General features: G+C 34.9%; 1 protein-coding gene across 1 annotated transcript in view; it reads right to left on the bottom strand.

Moving 5' to 3' along the window:
• FER (fer (fps/fes related) tyrosine kinase) overlaps positions 1-22,668 on the bottom strand; it is a 435,538-nt gene that overhangs the window by 320,677 nt on the left and 92,193 nt on the right. The window contains exons 4-5 of the mRNA XM_011949316.1: positions 19,855-20,028; positions 17,306-17,405 (exon numbers count right to left, since the gene is read on the bottom strand). Coding sequence (XP_011804706.1) covers positions 17,306-17,405; positions 19,855-20,028 — 274 coding nt within the window. The remainder of the gene's footprint in view (positions 1-17,305; positions 17,406-19,854; positions 20,029-22,668) is intronic.

Here is a 22,668-nt window from a genome sequence, read left to right as displayed (position 1 = left end):
CATATCTAACCTTTTTATCTGAATCCATATCTCTCCATCTCTCCTAAACTATTACTATGAATAAACTGTCCTTGTTCAAAGTAAAGACTAATCTATTTATTTGGGTACTAGATGTATCCTCTCTCACCCACTCAGGGACATTTCTCCAGCAATTCTTCCTTCATTCCTGCTGCCTCAACTGTGTTTCCTTCCCTAGGGGTGCAGTTTCATCAGCAAACAAGTTGTAATAGCTCCCAATCTTGAAAAACAAAAAAACCCTCCCTTTACTACACTTCTTCCAGTTACTTCCATATTTCTCTCCTCCCCTTTACTGTAGAACTGATACTAGTTATCTTCAGTTTCTTTTCTCTCCTTCTTTCTTAAACCCAGTCCATTTAGGGTTTTCCCTGTACCACTCCACTGAAATTTCTCTTGTCAAAATCACCAATAACGTACACTTTGCTAACTCCAAATCTTAGTCCTCACTTTATGTTTTAGCAGTATTTAACCTAGTTAATCACTTGCTCTTCCTTGAAACCTGTCTTCCCATATTGTCTTCCAGAATAGTACATTCACTTAGTTTTCCTATTGGTCTTTTGTATTATTTTTATCTCTTTATTTCCCTGACTTCATGTTGGGCTCAGTCTTTGTTAAGACTCTTCTCTTTTTTATCTTCATTCATACTACTGGTAATGTCATAAAATCTCATGGCTTTAAAATGACAATTAACATTTCATATTTACAGTTCTACTCCAGACCTCTCCCTGGAACTGCTGAACTAGAGATTTAACTCAACATCTCCACTTAAGTATCTAATAAGACTCTAAAAACCAGTCTTCCCACATTTTTCCCACCTCAGTTACTAACAATGCCATTCTTCCAGTTGCTGAGGCCAAAAATCTTGGAATCAGTCTTTTCCTCTTTCTCTCACAAACTACATCCAATTCAATGGCAAATCCTCTAGGTTTTTTTTTTTTTTTTTTTTTTGACAGGGTCTTGCTGCTCTGTCACCCAGGCTAGAGTGCAGTGGGGGCAATCTTGGCTCACTGTAACCTCCGCCTCCTGGGTCAGGCAATTCTGGTGCCTCAGCCTCCCTAGCAGCTGGGACTATAGGTGTTTGCCACACCAGGACTGGTTAATTTTTTGTATTTTTAGTACAGACAGGGTTTCACCAGGATGGCCAGCGGCCAGGTTGGTCTTGAACTCCTGGCCTCAAGTGATCTATCTGCCTCAGCCTCTCAAAATGCTGGGATTACAGGCGTGAGCCACCGCGTCCAGCCAGTTCTACTTTCAATAGATAGTAGATTCTCATTATTTGTGAAAGTTGTATTTCTGAATTTACCTACTGGGTAAAATTTCTTTAAAACCCCCAAAACAATACATGCACTGCATTCCAGGTCAATTATGGGTATGCCATGTGCAGAGCGCAAAAAATTTGAGTAAAGGCACAGGTTCTGAGCTGAGATTGAACAAAATTAGGCTCTGCTCTGTTTCAGCTTTCACAACTGTAAACAATTTGCAGTCTATGTGGTGCATTTTTCACTTTTTTGTGAATTTTGTTAGTGATTTCACTGTTTGAAATGGCCCTAGTGCTAAAGTCTGTCTAACGGTCCTACACTCAAAAAGGCTGTGATGACCCTTAAAGAGAAGATACCTGTATTAAATAAGTTTCATTTAGCCATGAGTTATAGTACCACTGGTTGTGAGTTCAATGTTACATAAGGTGTCTTTAAATGAAAACATACATAAAACAAAGTTATGTATTGATCAGTTGCTGAAAACGTTGTCATTGCTTGCAGGAAACAAACCTTTATGTCCCCTAGGTGAAACAAGCCAGCACTAACTAATTTAATGTACACAGTGACTTTGTCAAACTACCATGAATAACAAGGATTCATTGTTTATACAGAATTTGAGCACTTCTCAGCACTTCTTTTGCTACCAACCAGGTCCAAATCAGCATGACCCCTTGCCTAAACTACTGCAACAGCCTGGAAGTAACTGTCTCCTTACTTCTGTCCTTCCTCTCTCATTTCAGACTATTCTCAAAAAGGTTACAACAATTATCCTGTTAAAATGTAAGTTCATTCACGTCACTCCTCTGCTCAAAACACCCCAATGGCTTCCTATCTTACTTGAGTAAAAGTCAGTGTTTTAAAAGAACTACCAAGATCCTACATAATCTATGTGTTGTCTGTCAGCTACCATCATTCTTCATCTCTGACCTCATGTCATACCTCCATGCCTCTCTTATCAATTAACTCAGTTACAGACAAAAAGGCATCTGCACTGATCTTCAAATATGCCAGAAATGATAAAATCTCAATGACTTTGTTTGGCTGTTCCCTCTACCTGGAGTACTCTTTGCTACAGATGATCACATGGTTCATTCCCTGACTTCCTTCACTCTTTATTTAAAGGTTTCTTTCTCCATGAGGAATACGCGATCATCTTCTCAATACCCAATCTCCCTACTTTGTTTCATTTTTCTCCATGGTATTTATTTATCACCATTTTACATGCTATGTTTCACTTATTTCTTTTACGAATCAGCTATCTTCTGCTCTAAAATGTAAGCCTCAAGGAGGCTGGGATTTTTGTCTGTATTGTTATCTACAATATCCCAAATTAAGACAGCAGTGACTAACATATAGCAAGAACTCAACAAACAGTTCTTAAATGCATAAATTGATATAGTTCTTATTTGAAAAAAAGAAATTTAAACAAATCAATTTTTTAAAAGTTATTGAAAGATTATAATTCTACCATGTGCTGTTTAGATCACACTGTTTATATTATCAATACTACCTTCTGACATTTATATCATCTTTTTAGTAATGAAGTCCAGAACTAATATTGCTAAGAAGCTTACTTATGAAATATAGAAGACAGAACTTCTCTTAATTTTTTCATGTGTAGAACTTAGCTTTGAGTCCTTAACAAAACTAAGCAAAATAAGGACAAATTTAGCAAGTAATATAAAGAATATAAATGAATCATATAGCATATTCCATCCCATATATTTCAGCATTTAGTGAGATTATTATAACTGTCATTCCAATTTCTGCACAGCTTTAACCCAATGCAAATTTCATTAAAGCTAAGAGTGCCATTACTTTTAATTACCTTGTAAAGTTTCTATCATATTAAGGAAATTTCACTTCATACTTTATGCAGCAAAAAGCATTCATTCCATAAGTTAGCTGCTGATACATATTAATCACTAAATCCAAAAATAAGTGGAAACCTCTCATTTTCAGGTCAATTCAACAGAACTCATGACCAACCACTGTAGCTTCAACTCTACTTTGGCAACTACCATGTCCAATATGAATTTTTCCATATGTTCAACTGAGAGAGAAATTTGAGTTCCAGAATATAAGGACCTCCATATAACACCCACACATGATTTTGATATTTAAATATCACCAAAATATACAGATATTGAATAAGAAGGCTAGTTGCCATTCTTGGTGAACTCAAATTGAGTAAATTAACTAAAATAGCTTTTACAAAGTCGTATCCATTTTTTAAAATGTGGACTTATTTAAATATAAATTTAACCATCTGTCTAAAGGCTGGACTCATTTCAAACTGGTTTTCATAATTAAAGTACTCTACAGAGACAACTCAACAGATGTAATCAATTTTAATTGGCTATAAAATATCACAAACTATTCATAATGCATGAAGAGGCAATTTAAGAAAATCTACTTCCCAATTACAGAAAAATTTACTTTTGAATGAGACTAGCAGCTACTCCCCACAGTTCTAGCAGTAGGTATCCTCTCACTCTGTCTGCTTAGGGTAAATGACAGCTTACAAATTACCAGAGGGTTTACCAATCCCTTAGCACTCTTTTATTTATCAAAGAGAAAGGATAATTAGGAAGATAGTTTGTTTCCCCACTCGTGTGATAAAAGAGGGTGAAGATAACTCCTTTCAAGTGCCTCTAGACTGATTGACATGGGCATGTGTAATGTGGAGTAGCTATCCTGTTTTCTTTTTTTTTCCCTGAACATGATGTGTGATAAAGCAGAAGCATTCAGATTCCTACTCATGTAAGAAAAGGCCTCATAAATACTGTGATTGGTATTTTGAGGTTTGGTAAACATAAAACCCTAGCATAATTCTAGACCTACAGAATCAAGTAAGTAGGCTATATCTGAATATATAATTAGAAGGTAGTTATTTTTAACATCTTTTCTGATACTTCAGAATATCTTTAAGTAAACTATAAAATTTCAAAGAAAAATCACATTCGAAATTATTAAATTCAACACCATACAATTCAATATGGTTTTGTTTACATATTATAAAATTGGCATGCATTATATTTACTCTCTAATTTTTTTTTTTTTTTACTTTACACAAAGTACTACATGGCATCTGCATAAGAACCTGAATGTATATATATCCAGGTGAAGATGATTGATATGGTTTGGCTGTGTCCCCACCCAAATCTCATGTTGAATTCCCACATGTTGTGGGAGGGACCCAGTGGGAGGTAACTGAATCATAGAGGCAGGTCTTTCCCATGCTGTTCTCATGACAGTGAATAAGTCTCACATGAATAAGTCTCACGAGATCTCATGGCTTTATAATGCAGAATTTCCCTGCCCAATCTCTCTCTTTGCCTGTTGCCATCCATGTAAGGCACGACTTGCTCCTCCTTGCTTTCTGCTATGATTGTGAGGCCTCCCTAGTCATGCGGAAATGTAAGCCCATTAAATCTCTTTATTTTGTAAACTGCCCAGTCTTTATCAGCAGCATAAAAACAGATTAATACAATGATGTATATTATCTACAACACGAACACTTTCAGGAAATTGTGAGCCCAAAATATCTGGGAATAAATAAACTCATATAACTCTCAGAACAAATTAGGAAGGATGATAAAGTCCACTAAGACTCTAAAACTTAGGTTAATGTGTTTTGGTCTTTCATTATCACAACAAAGTTTAATTTAGTTCATGTTCTTCATAGGAAGAAACAAAATCAACACAGGCCATGGACACTGAAATCAGACAGATTTGGTTTCAACTATTTATTCTCCCCATCATGTACTTAAAAACGGTTTGTCTATGAGAAATTTCCAGGGAAACTAACATTGTAAGTGACCATTATTAATTTTTTTGACTACTGTAAAATAAGTGTAGTAAAATCAATATGATCTGCCCTAAATAAACAGAAAATTACTGTAATAAACAGAATACAGATATTCTTTGCAGCATTTTTTCAGAAATCCCTTGACAAGAAAAAAAGAATAAAAAGTAAATCTTAAAAGTTTAATGTCTTCTAATAGAAAAACAAATAGTATTCCAACTTAAAAAAATAGATAAAACATTTTCCTTCAAGTTTTATATAAAAATTTTTCTCATTTCACATGAGATCAAAAGACAAATCAAACACAAAGACAAAATACTTAAATGTGTACAGTGATCAATCTAAACTTAGGAATTCCTTGAAAAATCAAACACTATAAAAGGATTATCTAAAGTATACAAAAACTTCAATTATTTAACTTATGCAGAAGAAAAATGAGAAACACCTTAACTGTAATCCTCAGATTAATTTATGAAACAAAACAAACACATGGAAAAGTATATTATAGATATCATATAGAAAAACAGTAGAGAATCATTATAAATTCCAAGAGGAAAAACAAGCTCAAAAAAGGCACTAAAAATATTATTTATTTTCTTTTTTCGAGATGGAGACTTGCTCTGTCGCCAGGCTAGAGTACAGTGGCACAATCTTGGCTCACTGCAACCTCCACCTCCCAGGTTCAAGTGATTCTCCTGCCTCAGCCTCCCAAGAGAATCATTATAAATTCCAAGAGGAAAAACAAGCTCAAAAAAGGCACTAAAAATATTATTTATTTTCTTTTTTTGAGATGGAGACTTGCTCTGTCGCCAGGCTAGAGTACAGTGGCACAATCTTGGCTCACTGCAACCTCCACCTCCCAGGTTCAAGTGATTCTCCTGCCTCAGCCTCCCAAGTACCTAGGACTACAGGTGCGCACCACCACGCCCAGCTAATTTTTTTTGTATTTTTTAGTAGAGATGGGGTTTCACCATGTTGGCCAAGTTGGTCTTGATCTCTTGACCTCGTGATTCACCCGCCTTGGGCTCCCAAAATGCTGGGATTGCAGGCATGAGCCACCGCGTCCAGCCCTAATAATATGATTTTTAAACTTCCATCATTTCACAAACAAAATGTTATTATTATTCTCTCTATCATGAATCAAGACAATGTTCTACATTTTCTCCTTGGACTAAAAGTCTTATAGCTTTATTAAAAGTGTTAATGAGACCCATCTGATAAGTTTAAAATTCACAATGTATAGCGTCTCATCAAAAGTTATCAGGCATTCAAAGAAGCAAAAATATCTATCCAAAATGAGGGAACAAATCAATCAACTGAAAGTGACTGACACAGAAGTTAGAAATGGGTGACAAGGATTTCAAAACAGTTATTATAGTGGTATTCAGTATGCTCAAAAAGTTAAGTAGATATATAAAATATTTCAGAAAAGACCTAAATCATCCTTGAGGAGGCAAAACCTATACTGCCTGAGTTAACAACAACAACCAAAAAAGAAAAAAAAAATCACCACCAGATGGGATTAAAGGCAATTAGGCACTGCAGAGGAAAAGACTACTAAACTTTTAGACATAGTCACAGAAACTAACCAATATGAAACAGGAAAAAAAAGACAAGGAGGAAGAAAATTAACAGAGCATTACGATTCTGTAAGAGAACAACAAGCAGCCTAATACATGTATAACTGGCGTCTCTGAAAGAAAGCAAAAAAGAGAGGGGGAGACAAAATATATGTGAAGAAATAATGGCTGAAAGTTTTCCAAATTTGATGAAAATTAAAAACTCAGATACAAGAAGCTCAAAAAAAAAAACATAAATTAAAACTTCAATAAAAAGCTTACAACAAAGTAAATCATGATCAAATTGCTTAAAACCAATGATAAAAGAAAAATCTTAAAAGCTACCAAAGGAGGGCCGGGCACGGTGGCTCAAGCCTGTAATCCCAGCACTTTGGGAGGCCGAGACGGGCGGATCACGAGGTCAGGAGATCGAGACCATCCTGGCTAACACAGTGAAACCTCGTCTCTACTAAAAATACAAAAACTAGCCGGGCGAGGTGGCGGGTGCCTGTAGTCCCAGCTACTCGGGAGGCTGAGGCAGGAGAATGGCGTAAATCCGGGAGGCGGAGCTTGCAGTGAGCTGAGATCCCGGCCACTGCGCTCCAGCCCGGGGGAAAGAGCGAGACTCCGCCTCAAAAAAAAAAAAAACTACCAAAGGAAAATGAAATGTTCAGAGCAACCAAGATAAGGATTATAGCAGATTTCTCCGTGACAAGGCACTGGAGAAACATATTTAAAAACATGAAGGGGTAAAAACCTGTTTTAAAAAAATTCTATACCCCCAAAAAATATATTTTAAAAATGAAACTGAAATAAATGTTTTTTCAGACATACATAAAGAATTCATTATTTGCAGATCTACATTACAAGAAATTTTAAAAGTAAGCCATTCAGGCAAAAGTAAAATGATACCAAACAGAAACAGAGACATAGATAAATAAAGAATGTTGGAAAAGATAAGTACATGGATAAATATATGAAATATTTTATTATTGAAGATAATTTACTATTTAAACAAAACAAAAACAATGTAATGTGTAGTTTGCAACATAAGCAAAAGTAAAATATACAAAACATATCACAATAATAGCACAAAGACAGGAAAAGGAGAAACAGAACTATACTACTGTAAGATTCCCATACTATATACATGGTATGTATACAAAGTGGCATAATACCACTTAAAGATATATTATGGTAAATTACATACAAAATAAAATAAAACATTAGAGCTAACAAATCAGCAAAAGAGATAAGAATCTTCAGAAAAATGTTCAATTAATCCAGATAAAGGTAGAATAAAGGCAAAGTGAAATACAGAATACATGGAACAAAGAGAAAATAAACTGCAAAATGACAGATTAAACTTAACATGATAAAAAGTTACATTTAAATATTGGTCTAAATGCCACTAATTAAAAGGTGGGGATTATCAAGAAACAAAAGCAAGAGATAACTATATGCTGTTTACAAGAGATGCATTTCAGAAATAAAGATGGAAACTGGTTAAAGTATGAAAAAAGAATATAGATAGGTCAGATATGGTGGCTCATACCTGTACTCTCAACACTTTGGGAGGCCCAGGGAGGCAGATAACTTGAGCTCAGGAGTTTGAGACTGGCCTAGAGAACATGGCGAAAGCCCATCTCTATAAAAAGTTAGCTGGGCATAGCAGCACCTGCTCGTATTTCTAGCTACACAGCTGGCTGAGACAGGAGGATTACTTGAGCCCAGGAGTTTGAGGGTGCAGCAAGCTATAAGCACACCACCACTGCACTCCAACCTGAGCAACAGAGTGAGACCCTGTTGTAAAAAATAAAATATAAAGGAAAAAAGGAAAAAGAAAAATATATTATGTAAACACTAATCAAAAGAAAGCTGGAATGGCTACATTAATATCAAACAGGATGAATAACAGAGCAAAGAATATTATTGCCAGGCATAATAAAAGTCATTTCATAATAATAAAGTAGTCAGGTCATCAAAAGAATATAATACTCATAAATGCTTACATACCAATAATAGTTTCAAAACACATAAAGTAAAAACTGATAGAATTACAAGAAGAAATAGACAAATCCACAATTATAGTTGGAGATTGCAATATCCTTCCATCAATAACTGATACAACACGTAGACAAAAAAATTGCTAAGAACATAATGAATTTGAATAATACTATTAAACAATTGGACCAAGTTGACAATGTGGATCACTCTAAAGAACAATAGCAGAATACACATTCTTATCAAGTGCACATAAAGCATTTACCAAAACAGACATTTACTGGCCATAATAAAGTATTACATAAATGTAAAAGAAACAAAGTCATAAAAACATTCTCAGACCACAATGAAAATAAATTTTAAAATATTAAAAAACTCTAGAAAAATGATAAAACATTAGGCAACTAGACAACATTCTTCTAAATAACCTATGAATCAAAGAAAAACACACACAAAAAAACATAATCAAAAAGGAAATTAGAAAGCATTTTGGCCAGAATAAAAATGAAAACATAATATATAAAATTGAGGGGATATTGCAAAAACAATAGTATTTAAGGAACTTCAGAGTGCTAAGTGCTTGCATTTGAAAAGAAGATAGTTCTCAAATCAATGACCTCAGCTTCCACATTAAGAAAAATAGAAAAAGTGCAAACTAAGCCTAAAGCAAGCAGAAGGAAGGAAATAAGGACCAGAGCAGAAATTGTTAAAGTAGAAATCACAAAAACAGAAGAAAAAAGACCAAAAGCTGGTCTTTGAGAAGATTAATAAAACTGATAAACCTCTAGTCACAATGATCAGGAAACAAGAGAAAAAGTACTAATAAAGGAAATGTCACTACACATTCTATAAATATAAAAAGGTGAATAAAGGACTATTATGAACAAATTACTATCAATACATTCTATAACTTATATGAAATGGACAAATTCCTGAAAAGACAACCTACCAAACCTAAAATAAAAAGAAACAAACTAAGTAGCCCCATTTTTTTTTTTTTTCCAGGGACAAGGTCTCACTATGTCACCCAGTCTGGAGTGCAAGGGCATGTAACTTCGAACTCCTGGGCTCAAGCGATCCCCCTCCTTCTCAGTCTCCCAAGTAGTTGGGACAACAAACACACGCCACCATACCTGGCTAAAATAGCCCTATATTGATTATAGAAAGTGAATTTATACTTTAAAAACTTAACCAAAAAGGAAACATAAAAACAAGCAGATCCAGATGGTTTCACAAGTGAATTCTACCAATATTTAAGAAAGAAATAATACTAACTCAACACAAATCTTCCTAGAAAATTGCTGAGAAGGTAACCAGTCTGAGGCCAGCATTATCCTCATATGAAAATGAGACAAAGACATTACAAGAAACATAGACATAGGTGATAAATTATAAACAAAAACTTAGCAAATCACATCCAACAATATAAAAAGTAATAATACATCATGACTAAGAAAATTGTATCCTTAGTCATGACTAGGGAGATTTTATGCAAGGTTGGTGTAATATTTGAAATGTGAAAATCAATCAAAATAACCATATTAACAAACAAAATGTGCATATATTTATCTCAATAGATGCAGAAAGAGCATTTGACAAGATGCAACATCCATTCTAACACAGGAAAAGAGAAAAATTACTTCAGCACAATTTTTTTTTTAAGTCTTTAATTGAAGGTGAAAGACTAAATAAATGCTTTACACCTAAGTTCAGGAACAAGGCAAGCCAACACTGTTGGCTCCTCTCACTTCTACTCAATATTATACTGGAGGATCTAGCCAGGGCAATCAGGCAAGAAAAAGAAAAAGAAGAAGAAAAAAAAAGTCACCTAGATTGAAAAGGTAAAAGTAAAACTATCTTTATATGTAGATAACATGATCCTATAAGTATAAAATCCTAAGAAATTCATTTTTAAAAACCAGAGGCCAGGCATGGTGGCTCATGTCTGTAACCCCAGCATTTTGGGAGGCCGAGGCAGGCATATCACTTGAGGTCAGGAGTTTGAGATCAGCCTGACCAACATGGTGAAACTCCATCTCTACTGGAAAAAAACATATATACAAAAAATTAGCTGGGAGCGGTAGCAGGCACTTGTAGTCCCAGTTACTCGGGAGGCTGAGCCAGGAGAATTGCTTGAACCTGAGAGATAGAGGTTGCAGTGAGCCAAGATGGTGCCACTGTACTCCAGCCTGGGCGACAGAGCAAGACACCATGTAAACAAAACAAAACAAAATAAAAGCCTACTAGAATTAATAAACAAGTTCAGTAAGTCCACAGGATAAAAGTTAATATTCAAAAATCAATTGTATTTTTATATATACACCAGCAATGAACTATCTAAAAATAAAATTAACAATACTATCCACAATAGCACCAAAAATAAAGAAATAACTTTAATAAAAGAAATTTAAGATTTGCATGGAGAAACATTCCATGTAAATTGATTAGGAGACTCAACATTGTTAAGAAGTCAACTCTCCCCTACTTGATCTATTAAGTTCAATATAATCCCTATCAAAACCCCAGCAGGCTATTTTACAGAAATTATCCACAGATCCAAAAAAGTATATGGAAATGCAAAGGATCTTCAAACAACTTCAAAGAAGAACAAAGTTGAACAGCTAACACCATCTGATTTTAAGAATTATAAAGCTATAGTGCTATAGTCTGAATGTGTGTGCCCCTCCTACAATTCATATATTGAAATACTAACACCTGCAAGGTGTTAGGTGGTGGGGTGTTTAGTGGGGTGACTGGATCATAAAGGTAGAGCCCTCATGAATGGGATTAGTACCTTTATAAAGTAGGCCTAAGGAAGCTCATTTGCCCCTTCTACCATGTGAGAACACATGGAGAAAGTACCATCCATGAAACAGAAAATAGGCCTCTACCAAACATCTAATCTACCACTGCTTTGATCTTAGGTTTTCCAGTCTCCAGAACTGTGAGGTATAAATTTCTGTTGTTTTTAAGCACCCAGGTTATGGTATTTTGGTACAGCAGCCCAAATTGACTAAGACATAATGGTAATCAAGATAGTGTAGTACTGACATAAAGATAGACAAATAGGTCGGTGGGAAATAGACTCGCATGTATATGGTCAACTGATTTTTGACAAGGATGTCAAAGCAGTCCAGTAAGGAAAGGACAGTCTTTTCAACAAATGGAGCTGGGAAAACTGAATATTCACATGCAAAAAGATAAATTTAAACCTTCACCTCACATCATGCACAAAAATTAAGCCAAAAGAGATCACAGACCTAAATGTAAAAGCTAAAACTATAAAAATTTTAGAAGAAAAGAAAGCGGAAAATCATAGTGACCTTAAGTTAGGCAAATATTTGTTAGATACAACACCAAAAGACAAGCCATATAACAAACAATAAGTGAATTAGACTTCTTCAAAACTACAAATATTTGTACTTAAGTCAACATTAAAAAATATAAGCCCCAAACTACAAGAAAATATTTACAAATCATATTTCTAATGAACAACTTATATGCAGAAAATATAAAGAACTCTCAAACCTCAGTAATAAGAAATCAACCCAATTTAAACATAGGCAACAGGTTTGAACAGGTACGTCACTAAAGAAGATATGAATAGCAAACAAGCACATGAAAAGATGTTCAACATCATCGGTGACTAGGAAAATGAAAAGTAAAACTGGAATGAGATACCACAGCTAAGATCAAAGGCTGGTCATACCAAGTACTACCAATACGTGGAGAAAACATACCAAGTACTACCAATATGTCATACCAAGTACTACCAACATGTGGAGGAAACTCATACACTACTAGAAAGAATGCAAAATGGTACAGATACTTTGGGAAAATGATTGGTAGGCTCTTCAAAACTTAAACATATCTCAATGTATGATTTAGTCATTCCCCCTCTAGGTATTAATGTAAGGAAAATAAAACCACATATCCATACAAAGATTTGTACATAAATGTTCAGTCATTTTATTTGTAATGGCCCAATACTGGAAACAACTCAAATGCCTATTAACAGGAAAATGGATAAGCAAACTGTAGTAGATCCATTTAATAGAGTCCTAATGAGCAATTTTAAAAAGTGAATTACTGGTACATGCAACAACATGGACAGATTTCAAAATAACTATTCTGAACAAATGAAGGCAGACAAAACAGAGTGTGTACTGTATGATTCCTTTTTAAATATTCTAAGAAATGAAAACCAAACTATATACTGACAGAAGGCAGTTTAGTAGTTGCCTGGAGACAGAAGATGGAAGATCAAAGAGAGGTGGAAGACAGGGATTACAAAAAGGCACCAGGAATTTTTCAGGGGTGAAAGACATGTTGCTTATCTTGATTGTAGTGATAATTTCACAGGTGTGTACATATATCAAAATTTATCAAAATAAATATTTTAAATAAGTGCTGTCCGTTTTATGTTAATTGTATCAAAATAAACCTATTAAAAAATAAAGAGAGTAAGGGAAATTCTTCTACATGGCAGTTAAACACAATACATAATCCTTTATTTGGACCCTGGATCCAAAATAAACAAAGTTATAAAGGACATTTTTGTAATAAATTTGAAAACAGAGTATGTATTTAATTTTATTAGTGTATCAAAGTTTAATTCCTTGGGCATGCTAAATTGGGGTTGTGTTGGAAAATATAGTTCTTAGAAAATATATGCTTAGATATTTAAAAGGAAATGTTATGATGTTACAATATGCTTTCAAGTGCTTCATCAAAAGAAAACTTTATATAAATATGTTCATACATATACACATAGAAAGACAGAGCCAGAAATAGAGACAACAGAAGCCCAGTCATGACAAAATTTTGGCAATTTGTGAATCCAGGTAAAAAGTATGCAGGAGTTCATTATGTTATCATTTCAACTTTTATACAGGCTTGAAAATTTTTTTAATTGGGTAGAAATTTGATTTTATAAAAATTTCAACTTTCAGCCAGGCGTGGTGGCTCATGCCTATAATCTCAGCACTTTGGGAGGCCAAGGCGGGTGGATTACGAGGTCAAGAAATAGCGACTATCCTGGCCAGCATGGTGAAACCCCATCTCTACTAAAAATACAAAAATTAGCTGGGCATGGTGGCGGGCACCTGTAGTCCCAGCTACTCAGAAGGCTGAGGAGGAGAATCACTTGAACCCAGGAGGGGGAGGCTGCAGTGACCCAAGATCCCGCCACTGCACTCCAGCCTGGTGACAGAGCGAGACTCCATCTCAAAAAAAGAAAATTCAACTTTCAATGGCTTGAAGGTAGAGTCCACATCCTTTTCATTTTTATATCTCTGGCATTTACCAAACAGAAAAAATTCTTCTTAAATGAGTGATTAAATGAAGGAATTAATACATAAATGTATTAGCATATAAAAATAAAACAATAAGGAATAGGTTCAGAATAATTTGATATTGAAATATCTGAGACCTTTCTTTGATTTTTTTTGTTTTCTATATATATATATATGTATGTATGTATGTATGTATGATGGAATACTACTCAGCCATAAAAAGGAATGAATTAACAGCATTTGCAGTGACCTGGATGAGACTGGAGACTATTATTCTAAGTGAAGTAATTCAGGAATGGAAAATCTGAGTTATGTTCTCACTGATATGTGGGAGCTAAGCTCTGACGACCCAAAGGCATAAGAATAATACAGTGGACTTTGGGGATTTGAGGGGAAGAGTGCAAGGCAGGTGCACTCTTCATATACTCTTCTACAGTTTCTTTATCCACTTGTTTATTGATGGACATTTGGGTTGGTTCCACAATTTTGCAATTGTGAATTGTGCTGCTATAAACATGCGTGTGCAAGTATCTTTTTCATATGACTTCTTTTCTTCTGGGTGGATACCCAGTAGTGGGATTGCTGGATCAAATGGTAGTTCTACTTTTAGTTCTTTAAGGAATCTCCACACTGCTTTCCATAGTGGCTGGACTAGTTTACATTCCCACCAGCAGGGTAGAAGCATTCCCTGAGCTCCGTATCCATGCCAACATCTACTGCTTTTTTTTTCAATTTTTTTTTTTTATTTTTTGATTATGGCCATTCTTGCAGGGGTAAGGAGGTATCACATTGTGGTTTTGATTTGCATTTCCCTGAAAATTAGTGATGTTGAGCATTTTTTAATAGGGTTGTTAGCTATTTATATATCTTCTTTTGAGAATTGCCTATTCATGTCTATTCATGTGCTTAGCCCACTTTTTGATGAGATTGTTAACTTTTTTCTTACTGATTTGTTGTAGATTCTGGATTTTAATCCTTTGTTAGATGTATAGATTTTGAAGACTTCCTCCCACTCTGTGGGTTGTCTGTTTACCCTGCTGACTGTTCCTTTTGCTGTGCAAAACCTCTTTAGTTTAATTAGGTCCCAGCTATTTGTTTTTATTGCATTTGCTTTTAGGTTTTTGGTAATGAAATCCTTGCCTATGCCAATGTCTAGTTTTCCTTCATTTCTTATGGTGAAATTCTTTATTTTTATATAATTTTTGTGGAGAAATTCAAACTTATACAAAAGTAGAAAGAATTGTTCAATATTTCCATGTACCTATCACCTGGTTTGAAGGATCATCAACTCATGAGCAATCAGGTTTCATCTACACTTCTATCTACCTACTCCCTATTCTTTAGATAATTTTGAAGCAAACCTCAGATATCACATCATTTCAGCTGTGAATATTTCTGCATTTACCTCAAAAATAAAGAGAACCTCAAAAAAAATCACAATCTCATTATCAAACCTATAATATAACAAGATTTCCTTAATATCAAATATCCTGTCTGGGTAAAATTTCTCAGATTATCTCAGAATTTCAATAGTTGATTTTCAAAAAAGGACCTAAACAGCATCTATACAAATACATACTAAAATACTAATCCTTACTAATCCCAGGTACTTACAACATAATTTATTCCCACAATCATCCATCACTTCTTCACTGGTAAGACACAGGAAAAACAGAAAGGAAGGCTGAGTATTTTGCACACCATTGGTCCAGAAAGACCTCCCACTCGGCTCTCACTCTCACCTGATGGTATAAAACAGACTGCAGGTTCAGCAGCTTAAATACTACTTTGTTACTCCTGACACAAACCTTCACTATTCATGATTTTTTAAATTAATTAACAGACTAAAACCCATATTAGAATTATTTCCCACGAACAACAACAGCATTGATGATAGTCAAAGGGAGTTGTTAAGGCACATGATGGCAAACAGTACCTGAATTCCCTATGTTTGCCAGAACCCCCAACAAACCTCTGGATGTCTCCTAAGAGATAAATCTCAGAGCATTATTTATTTCCTAATATATACAATTAAAAAGATTTTTAAAATATATTATTTCCTTTATACTACTTAGTGCAGACACAAAGCTTTGTGGATTCACAAAACTGTTTTATGGCTAAACCTAACCATGTGTTTAACCAACTAAAGGTAGTCAGAATTTAACCTGCAATAGGAAGGTAAAATCTGTGTATTTTGCATTTAAGTACCTGTTATTTTATGCTGCTGTCAAGAAACACTTCTAACTGAAATGCATTCACCTCTTACTAGAGTGACAGCCCTGAGCAAGAGGCTTTCTTTGCTCACTGCTTCAAGCCTGCATTACCTTAAAGAGTTCATGACTTTGGAAAGAGTTAAACGTAAAAAGAGAAGGGTATCAGCAAAGCTTTTGGAATTGTTTTCCCATTTCCAGCTTTTTATTCCCTCTTTGCACTGTTCTCTGTTTCTTCCCTCAACCCTCCTTTCTCTTCCCAGTCATCTGCTAGGCATTTTACAAATGATAGGATGTTAATGTAATATTGCTACTGGCAAGGATGATCAATGGATGCCAAGTCACTGGACAGAAGGTTGTTGGAGGATAGGTTATCCACACATGCCAATGTATCTCTCTGCAGTTACTTACCAGTCACATGGGGTAAAGGTACCTTCACAATGGAGAGATCCGGCAGTCACTACTTGACTTAAGTAATCAAACTTGACTGAGCACTGAGAGTAAGACAAGCCAACTTAATGTGCCTCCTGGTAGGACGCAACATAAAGTATACATCGTCATCTATGAAGCAGTCCTGTCAAAAATGTTTGATCTGAATCTAATCGAGCCTCTAGAACTATCCTTAAATTTACAGAAAATACAGGGGATAGATTAGGGACAAGTTAAATAGTAGTCATGAGAATGCAATCAGACAATCCAGCACATGAGAAATTTTACAAGAAAACTGGATGCCTGGGGGAAAAAAAAAACTTCAGTAAAAAGTAGGAGGACTGTTCTAGATGAAAAGATTAAGAGTCTACCAACACAACAATCAAATGCAGTATGTTTACACTGATCAGATCCTGGTTCAAAGCAACAACAATGAAGGGAAGGATGGACAGAAAAAAAAAAAAAAACTATAGGTTGGTGCAAAAGTAATTGTGGTTTTTGACATTATTTTCTATGGTAATAGTAAGCACAACAATCAAATGCAGTATGTTTACACTGATCAGATCCTGGTTCAAAGCAACAACAATGAAGGGAAGGATGGACAGAAAAAAAAAAAAAACTATTAGGTTGGTGCAAAAGTAATTGTGGTTTTTGACATTATTTTCTATGGTAATAGTAAGAATAAAAATCACCTAAGTAAACAATTTTTAAAATTTTGCCTTACCTTTAGCTAAAGCTTCTTTGTATTTCTCTTTGGCAGAATTCATTTCTTTTATTAATTGTCTATAGCTGGATTTTAACTTCTCCAATTCTGTTTTTGTAACCTATCAAAGAAACAAAATGCATAAATGTTTTAAAATGTTTAAATTTAAATTGCTCAAGAACTTAAATTCCAAAGTATTAACTGATGTGTACTTTACTACTTACAGATCAGAGTTGTTCTTTAATATACAATTGTAGAAAATAAACTACAAATACGTTTTAAAAATCAGTACTAAATTCAATAGCATGTGAAAACAAATAAACAAAAGAATAGCAAATCAGGCCAGGCACAATGGCTCACACCTGTAATTCCAGCATTTTGGGAGGCTAAAACAAGCGGATCACCTGAGGTCAGGAGTTCAAGACCAGCCCGACCAACACAGCAAAACCCTGTCTCTACAAAAAATACAAAAAATGAGCCAGGCTGTGGTGGCACACGCATATAATCCCAGCTACTCGGGAGGATGGGGCACAAGAATTGCTTGAACCCAGGAGGCAGAGGTTGCAGTGAGCCAAGATAACGCCACTGCACTCCAGCCTGGCTGAAACTTGACTCGAAAAAGAAAAGGCAGCAGGGAAAGGGGGTGGCAAATACAGAATAACACTGCCATTATCTAAAATTAAAAAAAAAAATTAACTTGGTAAGTGCAGAAATATGTTCTGTAATTAAAAAAACAATTAAGATATTATTTCTATGGAACAATGACACAAATCCAAGTCCTTGACTGTAGTCAAAAAGCCATTTAAATGCAATTTAAGGAAAAAATACATGTACCAGATACTGTCTACAGATCTTCAAATTTGCCATTTGAGAAGACTAAGAAAGAGAAAGCATCAAAACGTTGCAAAAGGGGTTATCAGCAACTTGGAAGATAATCTCAAACCCCTTTTAAAGAAATTCTGTATCACCAATGTTCTCGATGACACAGATGATGACACTGTGTGAATAAACAAAAAAAACTACAATATAAATATAAATGAGTTCAAATCATTCTCCATTCAAGAAAAAACTCACTGCTTAACTTTGTGAAACTACTCTGGTAAAAGACTGATACAAAACTTTTTTTTTTTTTTTTGGAGACAGAATCTCGCTGTGTTGCCCAGGCTGTTAGGGCAGTAGCATGATCTAGGCTCACTGCAGCCCCCTCTGACTCCAATGTTCAAGCAATTCTCATGCCTCAGCCTCCCAAGTGGCTGGGTTTACAGATGTGCACCACCACACCTGACTAGTCTTTGTATTTTTAGTAGAGACGGGGTTTCACGGTGTTGCCCAGGCTGATCTTGAACTCCTGACCTCAGGCGATCTGCCCACCATGCCTCCCAAAGTGCTGGGATTACAGGCATAAGCCAGAAAACTTTTTGAATCGATTGATCAGGTTGACAACATTGGAACCAATCAGTCAAGTTTCACATAATAAAAAGATAAATCGACATTATATACCTCCCGATATGAAACTGCAGGAAGTGTATACCACCACCTATGATGTATTCTTGCCCAAAACACCCAGCCAGATCCAATCTTATCAAGTCTCTAGATTTAAATTCCAAATTACAGAGAAGATTAAAGATGAAGGAATATGTAAACCACATCATAAGATGCTAACAGAAAAACCCAAAATGAAGGAAATTCAATTATATACAGCAAATTATCTAGTTTCTTCCACAAATAAATAGCATTTTATTAAAAACTGGGCAGGAAGGAGAACCTACATATTTTTTTAAAGTATCATTCAAATGCAAGGTATAGATGGTATCTGGATCCTGACTGAAACCAACCAACTATAAATAAAAGCTTAAACAACAACCATTTCAACAAAGAATATTCAATAACATGAAGGAATTATTATTTTTAGGCAAATTAATGATATTTTAGTTACATTTTTAACAAGAACACTGATTTTAGCTATACATTCTAAAATATTTATGGATAAAATGATATCTTTAAAATTATCCAATGTGAAAAAAAAAAAAGTGGGTGGGAGTATAGAAAAAACAGAGACTATTCAGGTGATGGGTAGGTGGAAGTTCATTTTACTATTCTCTCTTTTTATACATTTACAAATTTCTACAATAAAAATAATTTGAAAAATGTCATTCAGAGAGACAGACTCTGAATGTAGGGAAAATTAGGAATATGTAAATTGAAGAATACCAAAAGTAATTTTGCCTATATTTTCTTTTTTATTTATGCAAAGTATTAGATAAGACAAATTTAGTTTTAAAAGACTCAGAGAGTGATTTCAGTAAATAAAAACGAAAATGCCTAAGTGATAAAGCTTTGTGTCATAGTTTAATTGGGAGCCTCTTTTTTCTTTCATAAGAGTATATATAGTAACAGTATATCCTATAATCAGTGTTTTATGTTCAATAAGATATTACTTATTAGAGACCATAAACCTATTTCTTGTTGGGAAATGACACATAAATAATTGTTAAAGTCAAATAAGGTAAAATATTTCAGTGAATTTGAAAAACAATTTCAAGAAAGAACTTCAATATGGAAAAACGAACCTTGATCATCTCGGCCTCTATCTGCTGATGAATACCTAAGTAACTTTTCTTCACCTGCTGCTTGTCCTTAATCATCATGGTGAGCCTGTGTAAAGGTCCAGAGTTCAAGTCCTCTGCATGTGTCTTCATTATCCTACTAAGTTGTTCTGTGTGCTGAATCATAAGTAGCCAAGACTAAAGAAAAAAAAAAAAATTAGCATTGGTATTAAAGGTTTCCATTTAGCTGTGCTTTAAGAGTTCAAAACTTTAAATATTTAGTTTTACATAAATTATTACATTAATATAAAAAATAGATTTCTAGCAACTGTGCAAAGATCTATGAATGGTTTAGATTTAACGTCTTCCACTTCAACTACACATGCTTCAAAATTCTATAATCAGAGACTACACAGAAAGCTAAGAAAAAGATTAGGTGACGCTTTAAGAGTCCACACTTGCAGTCTTCATTTTATCAATTCTCATTTGTTTTCCAGCACACTGAAATATTGCTCTGCCACACCATTCTAATGCCCCACTATGGTCTTCAGTTCCTAATGGTCAAATGCAACAGACATTGTCCCATCTTCATCTTAACCTGCCTCTCCCTGTGGCATCTGATCCTGCTGGCTCAACTTCATTCTGAAACTGTCTTTTGTGGAGGCTCGCTTAGTTTCCTATTTTCAACATTCCTGGCTTGTTTTCCTCCCCTTCTAAAATTTCCTTTTCAATCTTTGATACCTGTTCTTCTGTTGCCTGTGAGAATACTGGTATTTAATGGATTTCTATCTAAAGCCCTGTTCTTTTCCTAACAAATATCTTTACATCTCAATAGTTCTTCCAGCACAATACACCAACGGGCACAACACACTGCCTCAATAACAAGAGGCACATAATTGTAGTTTTGGGATCAGTGGGCATATGGAAACTGCTAGAAGAACAAATCAATATTAGTTAGACTTCCTGACATATATATACTAAAAAACAAAAAGGAACAGGAATGCTCTTCACTATAGGTATTCAATATTCTATTCAGAAACAATATTGAAGACCTATGATAGGGTGGATCCAAGATATTTTTTAAATGAGCAAAGTTTAGTTTCAGATACTGACAAGAGCAATTTTCTACTCTATTATTTTTGATCTGTGAATGAATAGAATTATTTTCTTTCTGTTAATATTCCAATGTAATCAAAAATCAAAATTTCATAAGCATCTGGAACAAAATTACAGCCTAAAGAAAGTAAATTCTTAGTCATAATACATACTTGCCAGGATCTGACTTGTCAATCTTGTTTTTGACACACTGCACTGCATGTTTTTAAAAAAATAACAACCTTTGAGAACAGTTATTTAGGGACGGGACTCATTTTTAGTTGTGAAATGATATGATGAACATGGAACATATGTGTGGCCTATAAACCCATCATATTTACTTTTAAATATGAAAATATAATCACTAACTTGCTCTTAACACCACAAAGCAATTTAAAACTAATATAGTCCTTACTTCAAAATCTAAAATTTAACAAAGATGCAAACAATATAAAACTATAAAAACATGGATTAAAAACATAAACGAAATGGCTATAATATATGTAGCTTTGCCTTTTTCATCTAGTATTTTCACTTCAAACTATGCAGTGTTGGAGAAACATTCTATGGCATGTGCAGAATATTAATGCTACAAAAAAAAATAAAAAGTGAGAGGAGACAGTCTTCTTGCTTTATCTTCAAAAAATAAATATTATTTAAGTGCTTTGTAGCAGTAACTTTTTGTAATTCTATGTAGGAGTCCTTGTAGCCTAGGGAAGAAGATTTCTTGGAAGCCAAAAGACCACACAATTGGGTCAGATTGCCCTCCTCTCCCAGAAGGGTACATCCCAACCTGCCTAAAAGCCCTGTTCACTGTAGTCACTACAGGAAGTCCAAGGTCTCAAAGCATATACTGCCACTCTGTCAACCCCATATTGCCCTCAGTATCTCCTAATCCAACCCAAGCCACTATCTATAGAATCCTGTATCGTCAAGAACTCTTGCTCTATAATTAGAAAATTCTTCATACCTCTTCTCAGAACTTTTCCGTCATCTTCTAGTTTTGACAAAAGCCTGGCTCTATCTCACTCCCAACACCCCAATGCTGCTAATAAACATTCCCTGTGTTTCTGTAGAAGTCCCCTGCTCCTTTGAATCTCAGGACACCCTTCTCCATGAACAATACATCAGCAAGTCTTTCAGATTCTGTCTCCAAAATCAATCACAAATCCATCGTCTTCTATCTCCACTGCCACTCCTTTGAAGGTTATGATTATCTCTGGCTTAGACTATTACAACATCTCCCAAATGGTATACTCTCATGCTCCTTTCCAATCCATTCTCTTTAAAGTAGCAATAATAATAATAATAAATTAAAAATTAATGTAACTGTCTTCCTTAAAACACTACATTGGCTTTCCTTTTCATTCAAAGAAAAATCCAAACTCCTTTCTTTTATGTTGAGATGGAGTCTTGCTCCATCACCCAGGGTGGAGTGCAGTGGCATAATCTCTGCTCACTACAACCTCTACCTCCTGGGTTCAAGTGATTCTTGTGCCTCAGCCTCCCAAGTAGCTAAGACTACATGTATAAGCCACTACGCCCAGCTAATTTTCGTATTTTTAGTAGAGACGGGGTTTTGCCATTTTGCCCAGGCTGGTCTCGAGCTCCTGGCCTCAAGTGATCCACCCACTTTGGCCTCCCAAAGTTCTGGGATTGCAGGCATGAGCCACCACACCCAGCCCAAACTCCTTCTAAGACTTACAGTGTCTCCCATTATCTGTCCTCTAATCTATCCTTGCA

The sequence above is a fragment of the Colobus angolensis genome, unplaced genomic scaffold, assembly GCF_000951035.1.
Source record: "Colobus angolensis palliatus isolate OR3802 unplaced genomic scaffold, Cang.pa_1.0 Scaffold298, whole genome shotgun sequence".
In the NCBI taxonomy this organism is placed as follows: domain Eukaryota; kingdom Metazoa; phylum Chordata; class Mammalia; order Primates; family Cercopithecidae; genus Colobus; species Colobus angolensis.
This window is presented reverse-complemented; position numbering and strand designations above follow the sequence as displayed.